Below are 18506 nucleotides of genomic sequence, written 5' to 3'. Positions count from 1 at the left end.
AACTGTGAATCATGTTTGGCCATAGAATTGACCTCTCCTCCCCTCCCCTCCTCTCCCCTCCCCCTTCTCCTTTCCCTCCCCTCTCCCTCCTCCTGTATTTTCTACCCATTTTTTTAAAAAACTAAAATGCCAAGTAATGTTGACCCTTTATTTTATACAAGCACATAAACTTAACACACATGTACTCTACACATGCATACATAAAAATGAGAATAATACAGAGTAAACAATAAAAAACCATTTAAATTTACTTTTATTACTTCATTATATATAAATTCTATTTTAGTCTCCATAAATCTAGAATATCCATTAAAAATACCTGGAAATCTGATTAAAATATTAAGAAATGTACAAGGTATCAGAGCTAACAAGTATGTGAAATGTATTTCAAGAACCAAAAACTAAAAGAAAGACTAGAGGGAGGCGTTTCATATGTTACACCAATTAAAATGTCAGTCCTATGGTGGGGCCCTAAAAAATAGGTCAATTTGTAAACTAGAAAGGCAACTTAAAGTTCAAGGTTTATTAACACTTGGGCATTGGTAGTCACAATTGCCTTTAAAATGTGCCTTTAATGTGCTATCTAACGGGACTAAGGATGGATTGGCTATTAACTGGCCCTTTCAGAGACTGTCAGTAAAGGAATCTAGAATTGTTAGTGTACCTGCTAGATAGTTATTTGCTTTCTGTGTATACAAAGTCAAACTTCTAAAATGAAAATAGAATTATTTGAGGCTTAAGTTATATCTATTATTTCCATTTGCCTTTTTAGAGTTTCAATGAAAACAGCTTATGAAAATATAAAGAATAGGGTAAAAATATAAAACATAACTGAAGCAAACAGAAATAATTTAGAAAATAGTTATTAAGGCAGACTTTAGCATGTTAATGAATGTATAACAGACATTCTGGTAGTATTGTCCAGTAAGAGCTCAAGATAAAGTAAAAATAAGACATGCCAGTGCTTTAGAGTGATGTAGGGAAGAAACTATTAAGGTATGTATAGAAAAGACAGAGCAAGATATAAGACAGTACATAATCAGAAGTACATGAAAAATCTAAAATATGGGAAACAACGCAAGCAACATGAATGATATACAGTCAACATGACGCATAAATACAGTGACATCAGAAGAAAAGTGAAAGGAAGAGAATAATGCCATATTTGAAAACATTCAGACCATGCTTTCTCATGTTGTAATAGATAAGACAAAAGTTAAAAAATTCTAAAACCAGAGATAAAAAATTATAAGGATTATGAAATGTAGACTGCACATAGATATCATTTTGAACAATATATACAGATGTCTGTGCAAACATAATATTTTAAAGAGAAACAGTGAGCAAAGATAAGACAGCATTTTCTTAATTAAAATAGGCTGTGCTAGAATAAGAGGGATTTCTCTTTTTGTTTGTTTGTTTGTTTTGTTTTTCTTTTTTAAAACTTACTTTAGTAGATGTTTTCTTCATTTACATTTCAAATGCTATCCCAAATGTCCCCTATACCATCTCCCTACCCTGCTCCCCTGCCCACCCGCTCCCACTTCTTGGCCCTGGCATTCCCCTATATGGGGCATATAAAGTTTGCAAGACCATCTGAGAAACCATCTGAGCCCACAGTAGGGCACACCAATATTGGGAGAAGTGAGGAGAAGTTGTATCATGATATCAGGATGCCCGACTCCTAGTTCTCATTCTGTTTGTGTTACATTTCTGTAATTATTTCTGGAAACTGATCCTCAGTTTTCCCACCTCTAAGACTGATTCTGGGAAGCAATATCTAGTTCCAACATTTTTCCCCATGTGGAGGACCTAAACAGGACCATAAGAGTAACTGAAAATTGGGTCCTGGTGTTGTCTCCCTTTCTGTCCTTACCTCCAGGTGTCAAAATGGAGACGAGTTCAAGAATCAGTTTCTACATCCCTCCAGGAGTTCTGGTCTCCCCTCCAACTTTGGGTTTCCTTTGGGATGCATTTATCCTTTCTCTGTATGATGAATGTACCCCTGTAGAACCCTTTTATAAGTAATAGGATCCCACAGGACTAGAAGATCCTTGAGGTAACTCTGGATCTAGCATGACTGCAACCACAGGGACTCTTTGATCCCTGATACCCATGAGCCTCATTAACACACCAGTCAGGGTATCTTCAAGGAAGCTGCTGAGACTCAGTAGCTCTGGAGAGTGGCTGAAGTAGGGCCTTCTTATAGCCCAGTACCTATATCCTGGAACTGCCAAATGCAGTTTCAAGACATGAATATGAAGCAGGATTGTATATCACACTTGGAATCAGGAAGGAAAGATAGGTAAGGAGCTTGAAGGATAAGTCCTTGAGAAGGAAATTCCCTTCAGTTCTTTGTGAGCCACCAGTCCAATGCTATGATGTATCAGGATGGAATAAAAGAGTCCATTAAAGGAAGGTCTTTCATGATGACAGAAGTGGATTGTGTCTCTCAGTAGCTGTGCACCATCAGGCAAGTTACTTTCTGTCTCAATGTCTTTTTCTAAACCTTCAGAATAAAAAGAACTTAATGATAAACTAATACAAAAGAAATAAATACTACTTTGAACACTCAGCTACAGGGACCACATTAAACAAATCTCCATGTAATGCTTTAGTTAACACCCTTTGAGATGGGTTCTAATTTCTAGATGAACATGGAAACTCAAGAAATTTAGATAATTAGCTACTCTGCTCTTTATCAATGGAGTCAAGACAGCACCTGTCTCTTATTCTAGTGTCCATGCTCTTGATGGTATCCTGCCTTTGATGTAAGGTAACTAGGTCGTGCTTGGAGAAAAGTTGCTTCTACCCTTGTCTATGTCTTGCCTTAATTCCATCTCACTAATATTGGAGAAGCTCATTTGAGAAAAAAAACTATTAACAAGTTCTTAATAAATTTCTTCTAATTTCCACAAAATTTTGTTCATATTCATTAACATATAGCCAAGAAGGGGGAACATCTTTGTGGTGAATGTTGATAACCTGGTAGAGATCCTCCAGTTGTTGGGACAAACACTGGACTAGATATATTCATTCTTGTAGATAACTCACTATCATACCATGGGCATAATTTTATACTCATCTATCTAAGATCTATTAGTCCTGCCCATGCTCTGTGCCAAGAATCAGAGAAAGGTAAAAGTGTAGAGATTTTTCTTATTTAAGAAACTCTACAGATAAGTGTGTCTATCAATGTGGTTACAAACAGTATTGGAGACGCCTTCAAAGGTCCAACCAGAGGCCTGAGGAGGAATCATGATGGGAATAATGAAGGACTTCCATGATTAGAATTTTACTAAGAGAAAGAAGCAAGAAAAATATTTTCAACAAGATAAGTAAACAATAGCAGTAATATTAATGTTTAATACTATGGCGTCACATGTACCCCAAAACTTAGCATTCATGAGACCTCAAAGTGTGTGTTGTTCAGTTTTTATGGGTGCTGGGTCAGAGGCTACTGACTTTCTCTAGTTTGTGCTGCTGATAAATGGTAGACTTTAATTGAAATATAAATTTCTTTGTCCTCCGAGACTCTCCTGCCTTCCTGATATATACTGCCCCACAGCTTTGTGAATCAGGCCCAAATGGGAGATCAGCAAATGAGGTGGTCTGTCTTGAGTGGCAGCCAGAAAACCTCCCATGTGTTTAAATTGCAGGTGCATGAATTGGAAACGGTTCTGGGCATTCAGTGGGTGCTGCTTAACTGATGGACCCATTTCCTCAGTTTTAAGATGTGTGCCATGGTGGTTAGACTTGGTGATAGAGTGGGGTGATTATGGAGAATGGACTAAGTGGTCAGAGCCAGTCTCCGTCTGGAAATCCACTGAGAGCTGTAGAACTGCAAGAGAAAGTGCCTGGGGGTCATCTTTCTATCTAGCTCCACAGGAATCAGGACCAAGGACAGTGCCACCGTGCCTAACAGGGCTCGTGCTCAGCTCGGACTTAGACTATTTATTCAACACACAAATTCATACAATGTGTAGGCATCGTCCTAGAATCTGCTACTATGATGGTATACAATGAACACAGAAAAGCAAAGCTTTCATACTCTTGCAGGGGAAATTTAAATAATACTCTACACAATGATTAGAAAGTGCTATGAAGAGATAAAATAGGAGATAGGAATAGAGAGTTTGAGACACTTCCATCTTGAACAGTGTGTTAGGAAGGACTTATACGTTCTCTAAGAAGATGACACTTGAGCAAACATTTGTAGGAGGTGAGAGTATGACTCAGAAAGATAATGTCTAGTAGTGGAAACAGAATTCTAAAAATGTGCTGAAACAGCACTATTCTTTGAGTGAGGAGCAGCGAAGGGTGTGTGGAGACAGAGAACTGAGTAGATGGAGAAGTGAGATGTAGGAAGTGTTGAGTGATCTTGAAGCCCTCAAAGAACATTGGCTTCTCTTGGTGACTAAAGAAACCCTATAGGGCCAGCAGGGCAGTTCATCAGTAAAAGGGCTTCTGCTAAGCTGCCTACCAAAGTTTGATTCCTGGGACCCACCCACTTGGGGGGGAAAGAAGAGAGCTAACTCCTCTAAGTTTTCTTTTGAACTTCACAGGTGTGCTGTGATGCATGTGTGACCACACATAAATGTACACATACACACACACACACACACACACACACACATTCACTGACTGAGAGAGAGAGAGAGAGAGAGAGAGAGAGAGAGAGAGAGAGAGAGAGGTGGTGGTTGCTGCTTTAAGTCAGTACCTTGCTCTATAGCCCAAGTTGGTTGGTTTTACATGCAAAAAATGACCCTTCATTTTCCAATGTGAAATATGTGTTTTCTGTCTTCTAAACTGAGTAGGCAGGTCAAGTTTCCCACACAGTGACATCTAAAGGGGACATACTTGAAACCTGTGCTAAACTGTTGGGGAACATTAATGGTGTGGGAGACAAATGACAATTTCACATGGTGAGATCATGGGACTTGGGATTTGGGTCCTGGCTCTACGTACTAAGTTCCAACTTTGGATCTACAATTCTCTGTAAAGGAAAAAAGTGTGGTTCTGACCTCAGTGGGTTGTGGCGACACACAGATCATGCTCAGTGAAGCATTTTTTTGTGGCAACTCTTGATCAATGTCCATTTCCTTTTTCAGGGCTTAGAAAAGATGGAAATTCCTGGTGGTAGCATTCTGTAGCAGGCGGTTAAGAACCATCAAGGGATTGGAGAGTGAGAGTCTAGTCAGGAACGTCCTCTGTTGCTAGGCTGCCAGTCTCTCATTGAGGACTGAGTCCACATTAAAGCGAGGATCCACCTATGCCCACCCCTCACCTCTTCTGTGAGAGACAGAGCTGTGGAGGACTTCCCCCTGCTAACTAAGAGCAGTGTCTGGACTCACAGGGGTTCCATTCCCAAGTCCACATCTCTCATCTTTTTGAGAAATGTTAGAAGACAGAACTCTTCTCTGGCTCTCAAAATCAGAGTCCTGATGGTTACCATTGTATGTTAATTTGTTTTGCTGTACCACTGTAGGAAGGGTCAGGAAGGCAGGATGAGGCGACAGAGTTTCTAAAGCAACAAAGTGGGGCGTTGTTTATTTTGTTTAATTTGTAAAGTACCAGAAAAACTTTATTCAAAAACAACTTGACAAGTATATAGATCAGAAATAAATACACTGACACTCTTGAGAGAGGGCCACACTTGAGGGTAGTCAAGGTCACAAAGTGTTTTTTTTTTTTCTTGAAAATGTGGGTTCTCTACAGAATCAGAGGAAGAAGATAGAGGGATAAACTGGGTGCTGTAGTCTTTTTTTTTTACGTGTGTGTGTGTGTGTGTGTGTGTGTGTGTGTGTGTGTATTTAAAACTTGTTTGTTTTACATTGCCCCTTCTAGTACCTACTTTTCTTGAAATAATGGCATTTGGAAACAATAGGCATTCCTTTTGACTTATTTAAGGTGTGTGTGTGTGTGTGTGTGTGTGTGTGTGTGTGTGTGTTTTCTTTGACATAAGACTTCTGCCCTTTAGAGTTTCTCACAGGAACCCTGGTGTTTATTGGGAGTAGTTAGTTGGACAACCTGAAAAGTACTTAGTGGAACTTCTACTAAGTTCCTAGAGCCTGGCCAGGCTAATTTGGATAGATTACTTCCAGGGCATAGAGGTAAGTATTTTACTTTCAGTTCCCCATTTGTGGGTTTTACAAAGAATTCTATCATGGATTTTGCAAATTCTAGCAAGGAGGACAGTAATATGCCCTCTTCTCTCTTCAGAAGGAAGGCCATGCACAGTCGAGGCTGGAGAAATCACAGCTCTGTAACTGAGTTCATCCTCTTGGGCTTCTCCAGAAACCCCAGAACCAATTGGATCCTTTTCTTCCTCTTCCTCTTCCTCTACTTATTTACAGTCCTGGGCAATGGACTCATTGTTACCCTGATTAGAATAGATGCTCGTCTCCACACACCCATGTACTTCTTCCTCAGCATCCTCTCCCTACTGGATCTGAGTTATGCCACCACGACAGTGCCCCAGATGTTGGCTCATCTAGTAAGCAAGAATAAGACTATCTCTTACACTGGGTGTGTGATCCAGATGTATATTTTCTTGACACTAGGCATCACTGAGACCTGGATTTTTGCAGCTATGGCCTATGACAGGTATGTTGCTATATGTTATCCACTCCACTATGGAGTCAAGATGAACCAAACTCTATGCATAGCCCTGGTGGTCAGCTCTGCCCTTTGTGGCCTCATCTGTGCCCTTGTCTACACAGTCTTTGCAATGAATCTTCCTTACTGTGGCCCCAATGAGATCAACCACTTCTTTTGTGAAATCCCTGCTGTCTTGAAGTTGGCCTGTGCAGACACATCCCTCAATGACCAAGTAGACTTTATCCTGGGCTTCATCTTGCTTCTGATCCCATTATCCCTCATCTTGGCCTCATACATTCGGATCTTCATAGCCATTCTAAGGATTCGCTCTACCCAAGGACGGATGAAGGCCTTCTCCACCTGCGCTTCACACATCACTGTGGTCACCATGTTCTGTGTTCCATGCATGGTCATGTACATGAGACCTGGCTCTGAAGCTTCCCCAGAAGATGACAAGAAGTTGGCCTTGTTCTATAATGTCATTTCTGCCTTTCTTAACCCCATTATTTACAGTCTCCGGAACAAGGATGTGAAGAAGGCTTTCTTCAAGTTAATTGGAAGGGGTGAGGACAACCAGTAGGAGGAGTGAGGCTGTCTGCAGTTCTTCGGGCCTCTTGGGTGTGCTGCCCACAATTTCACTGAGGTTCCTGGAGGGAATGAGAGAGGATTCTCAGGATGAGGGAGACACAAGAAAAGAGTGTTCCACATGAATTTACTAATGGATACACTAGGAAGGGACTCAAGAATTGTGTCCAAGAATGTCATTCAATTTCTATGGCTTTGGAAAAGTCACACTGGTTTGCAGCATTCATCTCACTTTTGGGGGTTTTAATTTCCAGTTGTCAAATGTGTTCTGTGGTACTCATTATGCCCAAATGATAATAACTAAGGCTGCTTTTGTATAACAGTCAATGATTTATGTGGCTTTTTTTTGTGGTGGTTTTCATTTTCATTTTTCTTTCATTTTCTTTCTCCTCCTCCTCTTCTTCACCTTGAGGTGTGTGTGTGTGTGTGTGTGTGTGTGTGTGTGTGTGTGTGTGTGTGTATTCTCACTATATTGCCTTGACTGGTTTTGACCTTAAATAATCAGCTTAAATATCTGAAAATATAGGCATATCCCCTCTCCCTGATGCCTGACTGATATGTATTTATTGTTTTAATTCACATGTTAACTGTAGAGGTGTGCAATATCTCCTTCATAAAAATAAAGACACTGAAACACAAAAATACCAATTTTCTAAATGTAATCAAGTTGAAAGTAACATGGGGGAGGTTGGAACCCAGGGCTTAGTTCCAAGGCCCAAGCTCTGATATATTACACCACATTACTCTGAAACATCCCAGAGAGAATTCTGAGGCTTAGCTGAGACAATGAAAAGCTACAACTGAGGAAGGCTAAAAAAAAACCCTAGCTGGGGTGGTGGTGGCAGCACACTCCTTTGATCCCAGCACTTCGGAGGCAGAGGAATGTGGAGATCCATGAATTTGAGGGCAAGCCTGGTTTACAGAGAGTTCAGGGGCAGCCAGAGTTATATGGTGAGACCCTGTGTCAAAAAAGGAAAAGGTTCTTATTCTAAGGTCATGGCTGCAGGGCTAGATCCCTGGAGTCTGGAGCTCTGTTGAGAAGTCAGCTCTTCTAGCCCTTCCACTGTGACATTCTGCATCCTGAGTGAATAGACCGTGTGTGGTCCAAAACAATGTCTCAATACATGCTTGGTGGGAGAGTTCCTTCCTAGTTGAGTTGGTCAGCTCTTCTCTCAGATCTTTGCTGTCATGAGCTCCTCTCCTATTGCCGTTGTGTCTGTCCCACTTTCAACAGCTGATTTTTCCCTTGGTATCCTTGAATGCCAGAGAGACATGAGGCAGTGGGAAGTACCCTGGGCTTTGATCTTGGCTTAATTTGTTGAGATCTTAAGAAAAAACAATCACACTCTCCAGAATCCAGTCATCTTTGAACTCAAATGGAGGTGATAACCATGTTCTATTGTCCATACTGTAAATTGTTTTAAACCTCAAATGAGAGTGGGGCTTAAAATTTAGACAATGAGAGCCATTCAACTATTAACAAAAGCTTGTGTTTCTAAACCTCAGATGTAAAGGCCAAATTCATTGTCTGGTCAGGCATTATGGGGATAATCATGGTAGCAACTGACTGCACATACAGAGTCATACTTTCAGCACAGAAAGAGTTGGGGAAGGACATTCTCATAACATCAGCTGCCATATTAATCAGGAAACAAACCATTTCTGGTGTTTCAAACCAAGTCAAATTTCTATCAAGGGCTGGACTGATGACTCAGTGGTTTAGAACACTTGCTGTTCTTACAGAGGACCTAGGTTCAATTCTCAGTACCCACATGACCATTTGTAACTCCATTTCAGGGGATCTGAGAGAACCCCTTCTGGCCTCTCAGAGAACCAGGCAGGCATCTATTGCACAAACATGCATGAAAGCAAAGCATCCATACAAAGGAAACGAAATAAATAAATCCTTTCTTAGTTATTTTTTCCTACCTTTCTAGTTTCAGGAAAATTATTAAATTGCTTAGCAAAAAGAAACACAAGGAAAATCTTTTAAATCAGCATTTGTCACATAAACACAAGATTAAATTTAAAAACATCCCAGGTATTCTTAACTGGTTTGAAAGTTTTATGGTTGTGTGTGTGTGTGTGTGTGTGTTTCTTTTCTGTCTTATTTAATATAATTTGTTTGTTTTGATCTTTTGGGAGAGAAAGAGCATGAAGTTGGGTGGGTAGGGAGTTGGAAGAGCATCAAAATATAATTGTACACATTTTAAGAAAGAAATAAAAATGTTCAATAGAGAAAACTAAAAGTTTTAACAATAGACTAAGAATGACGGAAATGTTACAAAAAAATCCCCAAAGACCAATCAACGCTAAGTGTGTGCTTTTGTTCATTACAGCTCTCTCCAGCATAGAGAGCAATCATGACTTCCAAAGCTGCTAATGTCCCCAAGCATTAAAGAACACTGGCTCTCAGGGTGATGTGAACTATTGAAGGGAAGTCTCCAGGGTAGGACTGCTGCCTTGAAGGAGAAAATCCCTGGGGAAGAGGAGCCTTGGCATCTAAAGATAGAAACAGAGTTGCCAGCAATGCATGCTCATTGTGTTTCTTGGGGACTTGTTAAGAAAAATGCTCTGGGGTCATTAGAAAGGCACGTGGGACATCTGCGGTGATGAAATGGGCTTTCTTCTTAGAGCTCTCAAGGCACTGAAAATCCACAGCAGGCCCACCCAACTTCCTCACCTCTCAGCATGTCACCTCTGCTCTGGTACTACCAACTTGTCAAATACCTGCATAGGTTGGCCCCGATCCCCCCCCCCCGTCTCTTCCCTACTGTCTTTTCACCTATTCATAAAATGGCCTGTCTGTTTCTTCAAGAAGTTTTCTAATTATTTTCAGACTATGAAAGTTTAAGAATTCTTAATACTATGGACAAAGCATTCAACTCTGGCCCCAGAAGCAAAAAGGTCATTAAACTGTAAGAAATTAAGACTGGATAGCCCCAAAGACCTGGGGTAGAACCAAACACAACTGTCGAAAGTAAAACAAAACAAAACAAAACAAAACAAAACAAAACAAAACAAAACAAAACAAAACAATCTCTATGATATTCTGCTATACTTATAGATTGGTGCCTTGTCCAGTCATCACCAGAGAGGCTTTCTCTAGCAGCAGGTAGGAGTGGATGCAGAGACATGCAACCAGGCACTCTGGAGAGGGAGTCTAAATTGGAGGTCTCCATTGGGTTCCTCCTTTCAGAGATCAGGGAACCTCACAGAAGAGGGTGAGGAAAGATTGTAGGAGTCAGAAGGGATGGAGCACATCAGAGGAACTTGGGCTATTAAATCAACTCAGCAGAATGCATATGGGATGCTTCAGCCATAGAGACTGAAGCAGCAAGCACAGGGCCTGCACATGTCTACACCAGGTCCTCTATGTACATGCTATGGTTATCTCCTTCGTGTTTCTATGGGGCTCGTACCAGTGGGAACAGGTGTGTCTCTGACTCTTGTGCCTGCTCTCGGGACTCTTTGCCTCCTATTGGGTTGCCTTGTCCAGCATCAATATGAGGGCTTTTTCTTTGTCTTATTGTATTTTGTTTTGTCATATTTGACTGTCATTTCTTGGAGGCCTGCTTTTTTTCTGAAGAAGGGGAGTGGATCCAGAGGTGGGGGTGGGGAGTTAGGAGCAGTGGAAGGAGGGAAAACTGTGGTTTGGATACATTGCATGAGAGAAGACTCGACTTTCAATAAAAATTTAAAAGGCAGAAAGAAATCTCCCAGAGTATGGCCTGCATCTTGGCCTTGAATCCCTTGAAAAGAAAGTACTGCTAAGATGTATTCAAATACATTTGCATAAAGTTGTGTTAAATGCAAATGGATTGGATGTATTTTCTCTAGTTCCTGGTAAAACAAAACAGAGCAAAGCAACAACAAAGCAAAATTATTATTAAAAAAGAAAAAACCCCACAACTGACCCAGGCATTGGTGGCACACGCCTTTAATCTCAACACTCAGGAGGCAGAGGCAGGTGGATCTCTGTGAGTTTGAGGCCAGTCTGGTCTACACAGTGAGTTCCAGGACACTCAGGGCTATCTAGAGACTCCTCTAGAAAAAAAGAATGAATGGAAGAAAGGAAGGAAGAAAGGAAGGAAGGAAGGAAGGAAGGCAGGCAGGCAGGAAGGAAGGAAGAAAGGAAGAAAACAAGAGTCAAACTTAAATTGGGGCTGGAGAGATGCTTCAGTGGTTAAGTGCACAGTTCTCAGCACATGGCAGCTCACAACCATCTATCACTATAGTTCCACGGGATCTGATGCCCTCTTCTGGTGTTCAGATGTATTTATAGATAAAACAACCATTTACATATAATACATACATTTGTAAAAATTAAAGGTAAAATCTCCTAGAACTAATTTTTTTAATTAGTAAAATGTTGCAAGACACAAATAATATTCATTTCAGCAAAAGTGATGCTTACAGGGAAATCTTAAGTTGTAAAATCTTTTGTTGAGGAGGGAGAGAGGAAGAGTGTGGTGACGCTGACAACCTCAGTTCACTACCCTTAAGGTGTGGTGGTTCATGCCTGCAAGTTCAGCACCAAGGGTGCTGCAGATGGAGAATTTCTGGGAATCTGAGACTCTACCTGGATATAGTGCAAGATCTTATTTCATCAATCAATCAATCAATCAATCAATCAATCAATCAACCAACCAACCAAAGAACAAAACAGGAAGCCAGCTAGCATGGAGGCAAAGGTTCAAGTAGAGACAAATGTAATGGGGATTAGAAAACACCTGAGGAAGTGAATGAAAATTTTAAAAATTGTTTCTTTAAAGATCAGTGCAATTAACAAACATGAGACTAGTCATAGAAAAAGAAGGGAGAGGAGATCAGTTACTAAGATTTGCAACGAAAGAGGGAATGTCAGTGCATGCCCTACACAAAGGTTATAGGGCAATGCTGCTAATACTACTTCAAAAGGCCAGGCCTTAGAGTGTGTCACATTTAGAAAGATAAGAGTACCAGAACTGCTTCAAAAGGGAGCAGAAAATCAAAGCACAGCACATTCCATAACTTAGTTAGTGATGTATCCATTCCGCAGAAGAGCTAAAGGACCAGATGGCTTCACTGACAACTCTGCTCAACTTGTAAAGTTCAACACCAGTCTTCCCAAACTTCAAAGCAGAAAATAAAAGAAGGTAGAACTTTCCAATACATTCTTCTCATACCCAAACCAAGTCATCACAAGAAAAAGACAACTATAAATTGACATCTGTTTAAAATGTTGATTAAAAAAGTGACTCTCAAGAACATTTAAAATAATTGTATAAATAACGCAATAAATATTATCAAGAAAATTGTCCTACTCATATAATGGACATGTGAAGGTCATTAGTTAGACCCAAATCACAGCAATTGTGATTTATTCACAGATAACTGTAGATCCCATCCCTTCAAAGAAGTGTCCCTTTGCAACAGACAGAGACCACTGCAGAAAACCACAACTGGCTAAAATGCACAGAGAGACTGGTTATGGCATGTCCAGTCCCAGTTAATGCATCTACAACACAAACTGCACACCTAAGACTTGGGACCATCATGGAAGAGGGGTCCGAATGATTGCAAGAACCAGAGGACTAGGAAATTGCTGTATGATTGTGTCTCAGGAATTGACAGGGAAGCCTCACAAATGATACAGCAATGATATGGCTCCCCATATCCCTATTTTTCTTGAGGGAGAGTAGAATCTCTCAGTGAACTTGATGCTCACCAGTTGGCTCAGTGGCAGAAACTTAATCTGAGCCATCTCCCAGACCCTATTTCCATGTTTTATAAGCCTTCTGTGCTTTGAAGTCATCCAGGTCCCACCACAACCTTCTTAAGCCCTAAGAACAACTTTCATCACCTTATCCTGGCACCCAAGGTCCCCATACCCCAAACTCCTGACTTTCCCAATCCAAGGTACTTAGCAATCCATGGTGGCGTCATCTCCCTATGCTACCTCGACATCCAGTGTGGACAGTCTTGTGAGCACACACTGGAATAAAAAAGTTAGATCATCAGGTCCAGCCTAAATTATATGCATATTTACTACAACTGTTTCATATATGCTTATATTTAGCCCTATAAACTGTCCCGTCTTATTATTGCTTCATTTTGCTATTGTGAAAACTGAGGTACAGAGGGTTGCCCTCTTGTCAACTATTACACTCTTATTAAGTGGTAGAACCAGTATTTGATTTCAAGTCTTCCTGGGTTTTGCTCTCATGTGGAGTATTTTTTTTTCAATTTTTTATTAGTTTTTTCTTTATTTACACTTCACATGCTATCCAGAAAGTCCCCTATGCCCTCCCCCCGCCCAGCTCCCCTACCCACCCACTCCCAATTCTTGGCCCTGGCATTCCCCTGTACTGGGACATATAAAGTTTGCAAGACCAAGGGGCCTCTCTTCCTAATGATGGCTGAATAGGTCATCTTCTGCTACATATGCAGTTAGAGACACGAGCTCAGGGGTTACTGGTTAGTTGATATTGTTGTTCCACCTATAGGGTTGCAGACCCCTTCTCTAGCTCCTCCATTGGGAGCCCTGTGTTCCATCCAATAGATGACTGTGAACATGCAATTCTGTTTTTGCCAGGCACTGGCATAGCCTCACAAGAGAAAGCTCTATCAGGGTCCTTTCAGCAAAATCTTGCTCTCATATGCAATAGTGTCTGCATTTGGTGGCTGATTATAGGATGGATCCCCGGGTGGGGACGTCTCCTGATGGTCCATCCTTTCCTCTCAGCTCCAAACTTTGTCTCTGTAACTCCTTCCATGGGTATTTTGTTCCCTATTCTAAGGAAGAATGAAGTATCCACACATTGGTCTTCCTTCTTCTTGATTTTCTTGTATTTTGCAAATTGTACCTTGGGTATTCTAAGTTTCTGGGCTAATATCCACTTATCAACGAGTTCATGTGGAGTATTTATCATTACCTCATCTTGGCTTAAGCTCCATGAAGGAGCCCACTGTGGCTTGAATCATATTCCTTTCCCTCCAGAAAGCCAATGTATTTCAGGGCTACAAAATTTCAGCATACAACATAGTCCAGTTTCCAGCAGAGCACAATAGAGAGAATGAGAAACTTGAGGGGCTGAGCAGAGATCTATAGCTTGACCCTACACCCACCCCCACATGAGGAACATGTTCTTTTTCTTAAGATCTATGGAAAGCTTCCCTGACACGTCTGTTTAGCATTCACCCTTACAAGTCTTCACTGTGTATGTGTGAATGTTCACATGTATACACAGGTGCATGTTTGCATGTATGCACAGGTGCATATTCACATGTATATGCAGGCCTGATGCTAACCTTAGGTCATTGCTGAAGTCTACCTTATGTGGAAATAGAGTCTCTCGTCGGCCTGGAGCTCACCAGTTAGGCTAAGCTAGCTGGTGAGTGCACCCTAGAGATCCTGCAATCTCTGCTTCCATGTCTTTGTGATCACAAGTACACGTCACCATGTCTGACTTTTACATGGATAGGCTCTGGGCACTGAACTCAGATCCTCATGCTTGGGCAACAAGTTACTTACCAACCAAGCCATGTCCCCAGACCCCACCCTGGTACTTATTTCTTAACCCATGCATTTACTCTACTTGATCTTCACACATTCATCTCCACTAACAGAAAAGGGGGAAAAGGAAAGGACTTGAGAGCAGGGAGGGGACTTGGGGTTGAGAGGATCAAGAGTGTTGGCTATGGAGGTCTTCTGTATTAAATGGAAGAGTTGAAATGTGTGCTCAGGGTCTGAAAGGGCTGCAGTGGGACCCAGAGCACCCGAAGGCACAGAAGACTCATTAAGAAACTTCAGATTCATCCTCCCTGAGGACTGGGAGCAGAATGTTAAAGGAAAATCTCACCCACTCCTAGCTCAACCTTCACACAGAGCCTAGGTCAGGTAAGGAAGGGAGATGCAGAGGTTGCCTGAGACATACAGTCCTCACAGTCCTACCTGATGCACTCCATCTGTCTCCATCACCTCCCATTCCTGTCCCTAACCCTCATCTGTTTGCCCCACAATTGCCTGCTTCCAAGTCCCTTCCACTCACCTCAAGCATTTCATCCCTGGTTTCTACTCCTCTCAATGCTCTCTGGATCTCTGTCCTCCTCTGGTCCCTGATGTCTCAGCATGGCTCTCTCTGCTTCTTTTCATCTCTGAATTTGTTATTGTGTTATTCAGTTGAGACAGAGAAAACTGGAGGGAGAGGGGCTGCTTCTGTGGAGATGAAGCAGTGGGCTCTCTTCTGCGGTCCCAGGTTTGGAGCCTTAGATGGAGGTACAGGACAAGAGGACTGGAACCGAGGGTGAGGATGGAGATGACAAGTTACAGTAATGGCTCAGAAATCCTATTTGAGGCTTTATGAGAGTCAGACAGCTTGAGGCAGACACTGGAACTAAGAGGGAGCGTGCACTGTCATTGGAGAGGAACAATAGCAGAGTAGAGCCTGACACCCTACCATTCTCTCTGGAATGCCTCCAGCCCAGGCGATCATAATTAGACTGATCCCCCATTTACCTATTCCTGGCCCTTTTGACTGCCTGTCTGTACCCCCCTCACTTTCTCCACTCTGTCTCACATTCTGGTTAGTTTTTAGCAGGGACTGTCAATGAGATGTCTCTTTGGACTTTCTGCTGTAGCTCAGGTACCAGGTTTAGGGGAAACTGGAGGACCAGAGAAGAGATAAATGTGGCAAAGCCCTTCTCTTCCCTCTCGGCTCTACAGAAGAAATGTCCCTCTTTGCTTCACCTCTTCTCCACTCAACATGGCCTCCTGATCCTTCTTCATGGCCTGTTTTGATTTGTCCACAGGCCCCTTAAGGTACCATCCAGGAATGAGCATGCTGTTCAGCACATGGTCTGGCTACTGCAGACACAGACCATCAGCCCAAATCTACCAGGATCCTTTCTCAATGATGTAGCCTCATGCTGACCTTAAGGATTCTCTCTATACTCACCCGGTGTAAGTCCCCAGCTCTTTCCCAATAACCTGCTGTCTCATCTGAGCTTCCTGTAGTTTGACCATTTGTTCCATTGAGTCAGGGATTCACTATGTAGCTCAGCCTTCTCTTGATCTCTCTGTGAGCCCTGCCTGGCCTTGAACCCAAGAACCTCTTATCTCAGCCTTCTGAATGTTAGGACCACAGATGTGGACTGCCACCATGACTAGGTATAGTTGGATGTTTTAGTCAGGTATGAGGAGAGATTCTAAGTTTGTGCTGTAGCATCTGTGCTGTAGGAACCAGCCAATTGTTTAATCCAGCTGAAGCTGGGCATCTGATTTTCAACCCCTGGGTCAGATCGTCCTCACTATGTACAAAAGCTGCCATGAAGAAGAGTCCTTGAGGCTGGTCTGTTGGAATTCGGACTTGAGCTTTCTGATGGGCACAATTGCAGGCATCTATGTCCACCTCATCCTCACCTCTGTCCCTTCATCCCTGCCCTCCTGGACCTGGCACTAATAGAGCTTGTTCTTAGTTCTTGATGCGTCACTTCTCTCCTTCTGTTGTCTCTTCCTCTGGTTTATACATGCTCTGACCAATTTCCACCTTAGTTAAAACTCCTCCAACCCCATGTTCTGGTCCTGACATCTCATCTTACTCATTTACAGCCCAGTTCACCCCTCAGAACCATGTGCAGTCTGGCATCTGCCCCAAAGCATGGAAAGTAGCTACCGTTCTGTCTTAAGTAGAAGTCAGCTTATCGAGTCAAGCAAGAAGGTTCTCGCTTGGGAGTGAGTAAAAGCAGGATGAGGCAGAACTGTTGAGTGACTCTACCTAAAAGAAAGTGTCAAGAGCTTCCAGAGGCTAGACAAACACAGATACAAGTAAATTTTTCTATGAACGTCTTCTGCTTTTGAAGTTGTCTATTCTCCCCACATCTCCAACTCTCTCAGATGTTAATAGAAAGGGTTCTGGACATCTATGCCTTCAGAAAGGAGGAAGAGTCTCTCATCCTCTTCTTCCCTCTCTGTAGCCTGCACCAGGGAGATGAAACAGTGAAGTGTGTAAGGGCAGGTCTCAATGGAGGGCAAAGCAGGGGACATTTGTGTGTGTGTGTAGGATAATGAAGGGAAAAGATGTTCTGGAGGCTCTGGACTAAGACACTAAAAATCCTGAATTTAGACCTCAGTCTGGGAACTGACATCGATCCCAAGAAAGATTAAGGTCTTGGGATGGGCAAAGTGACTAACTGTACATTCTAAGGTGTGCCACTAGGTCCATTTCTTTCTGCAGCGGAAGAATGCAAGGCTTCTCCTATGAGAACCGCAGCTCCGTGTCTGAGTTCATCCTTCTGGGTTTCTCCAGGAATTTCCAACTTAATATAATTCTCTTCAATGTCTTCTTCTTTCTCTACCTCTCCACACTTGTGGGCAATGGGCTTATTGTCACCTTGATCCACCTGGACTCCCGTCTCCATACACCCATGTACTTCTTCCTCAGTGTCCTTTCCATGCTGGATATGAGCTATGTCACCACCACAGTGCCTCAGATGTTGGTGCATCTCATCTGCCAGAAGAAAACTATCTCCTATTCTGGGTGCGTGGCCCAGATGTACATCTTTCTGGTGTTAGGCATCACTGAAGGCTGGTTGTTTTCTGTCATGGCCTATGATAGATATGTAGCTATTTGCCACCCACTCAGATATAAGGTTATCATGAGGCCTTGGCTGTGTGGGGCAATGGTAGTCTTTTGTGGGTTATGGGGTGTCAGCTGTTCTCTGATCTATACAGTCTTCACTATGAGGCTGCCCTACTGTGGCCCTAACGAGATCAACCACTTCTTCTGTGAGGTCCCTGCTGTTCTGAAGCTTGCCTGTGCAGACACATCCCTCAATGACCGGATAGACTTTATCCTAGGCTTTATCCTTCTCCTGGTACCTCTTTCCTTCATCCTGGCCTCTTACATCTGCATCTTTGCCACCATTCTGAGAATCCGCTCAGCCCAAGGTCGACTGAAGGCCTTCTCCACCTGTGCCTCTCACATCACCGTGGTCACCATGTTCTGTGGACCTGCCATGTTTATGTACATGAACCCTGGGGCCAACGCCTCCCCAGAGAGGGACAAGAAACTGGCTCTGTTCTACAATGTCATCTCTGCCTTCCTCAACCCTATAATCTACAGTCTCAGAAACAAAGATGTGAAGAGGGCTTTCCTCAAAGTAACGGGCTGGGGAGGAGCCACTGAGTGAGGCTCTTCAAACACAGAAGGTCACAAGAGTATCTGAACGAACAGTCTGTGGCCCTTCCCCTTTATTGATCCTCTTTACACAGAGGATAGGCAAGAACCATTCATCTAGGGTTAAAGGAGATGACTTGCAAAGACCTGCTATGACCTGCT

The 18506-nt window shown here is 42.4% G+C and overlaps 2 protein-coding genes across 3 annotated transcripts; both read left to right on the top strand.

Annotated features, from left to right (window-relative positions):
- The first annotated feature begins 6232 nt into the window (after positions 1 to 6232).
- Positions 6233 to 7180, top strand: LOC110314769 (olfactory receptor 2A5-like). Its single transcript, XM_021188992.1, has one exon. The coding sequence runs from the start codon at positions 6233 to 6235 to the stop codon at positions 7178 to 7180; it is 948 nt and encodes a 315-aa protein (XP_021044651.1).
- Positions 7181 to 14677: 7497 nt separating this feature from the next.
- On the top strand, positions 14678 to 18357 carry LOC110314771 (olfactory receptor 2G3-like). Of its 2 annotated transcripts, XM_021188994.1 has the most exons (2): positions 14678 to 14692; positions 17431 to 18357. In XM_021188994.1, exons 1-2 carry the CDS (start codon positions 14678 to 14680, stop codon positions 18355 to 18357), a joined length of 942 nt encoding a protein of 313 aa, XP_021044653.1. The 2 variants fall into 2 exon arrangements, with proteins under 2 accessions (XP_021044653.1, XP_021044652.1); XM_021188993.1 differs by lacking the exon at positions 14678 to 14692 and having other exon boundaries at positions 17410 to 18357.
- The last annotated feature ends 149 nt before the right edge of the window (positions 18358 to 18506 follow it).

This window comes from Mus pahari, unplaced genomic scaffold, assembly GCF_900095145.1.
Source record: "Mus pahari unplaced genomic scaffold, PAHARI_EIJ_v1.1 scaffold_6677_1, whole genome shotgun sequence".
Classification (NCBI taxonomy): Eukaryota; Metazoa; Chordata; class Mammalia; order Rodentia; family Muridae; genus Mus; species Mus pahari.
This window is presented reverse-complemented; position numbering and strand designations above follow the sequence as displayed.

What these genes read in the sequence shown, in the direction of transcription:
- LOC110314771 (XM_021188993.1), top strand. Translation starts at nt 17,410, where the DNA reads ATGCAAGGCTTCTCCTATGAGAACCGCAGCTCCGTGTCTGAGTTCATC.
- LOC110314769 (XM_021188992.1), top strand. Translation starts at nt 6,233, where the DNA reads ATGCACAGTCGAGGCTGGAGAAATCACAGCTCTGTAACTGAGTTCATC.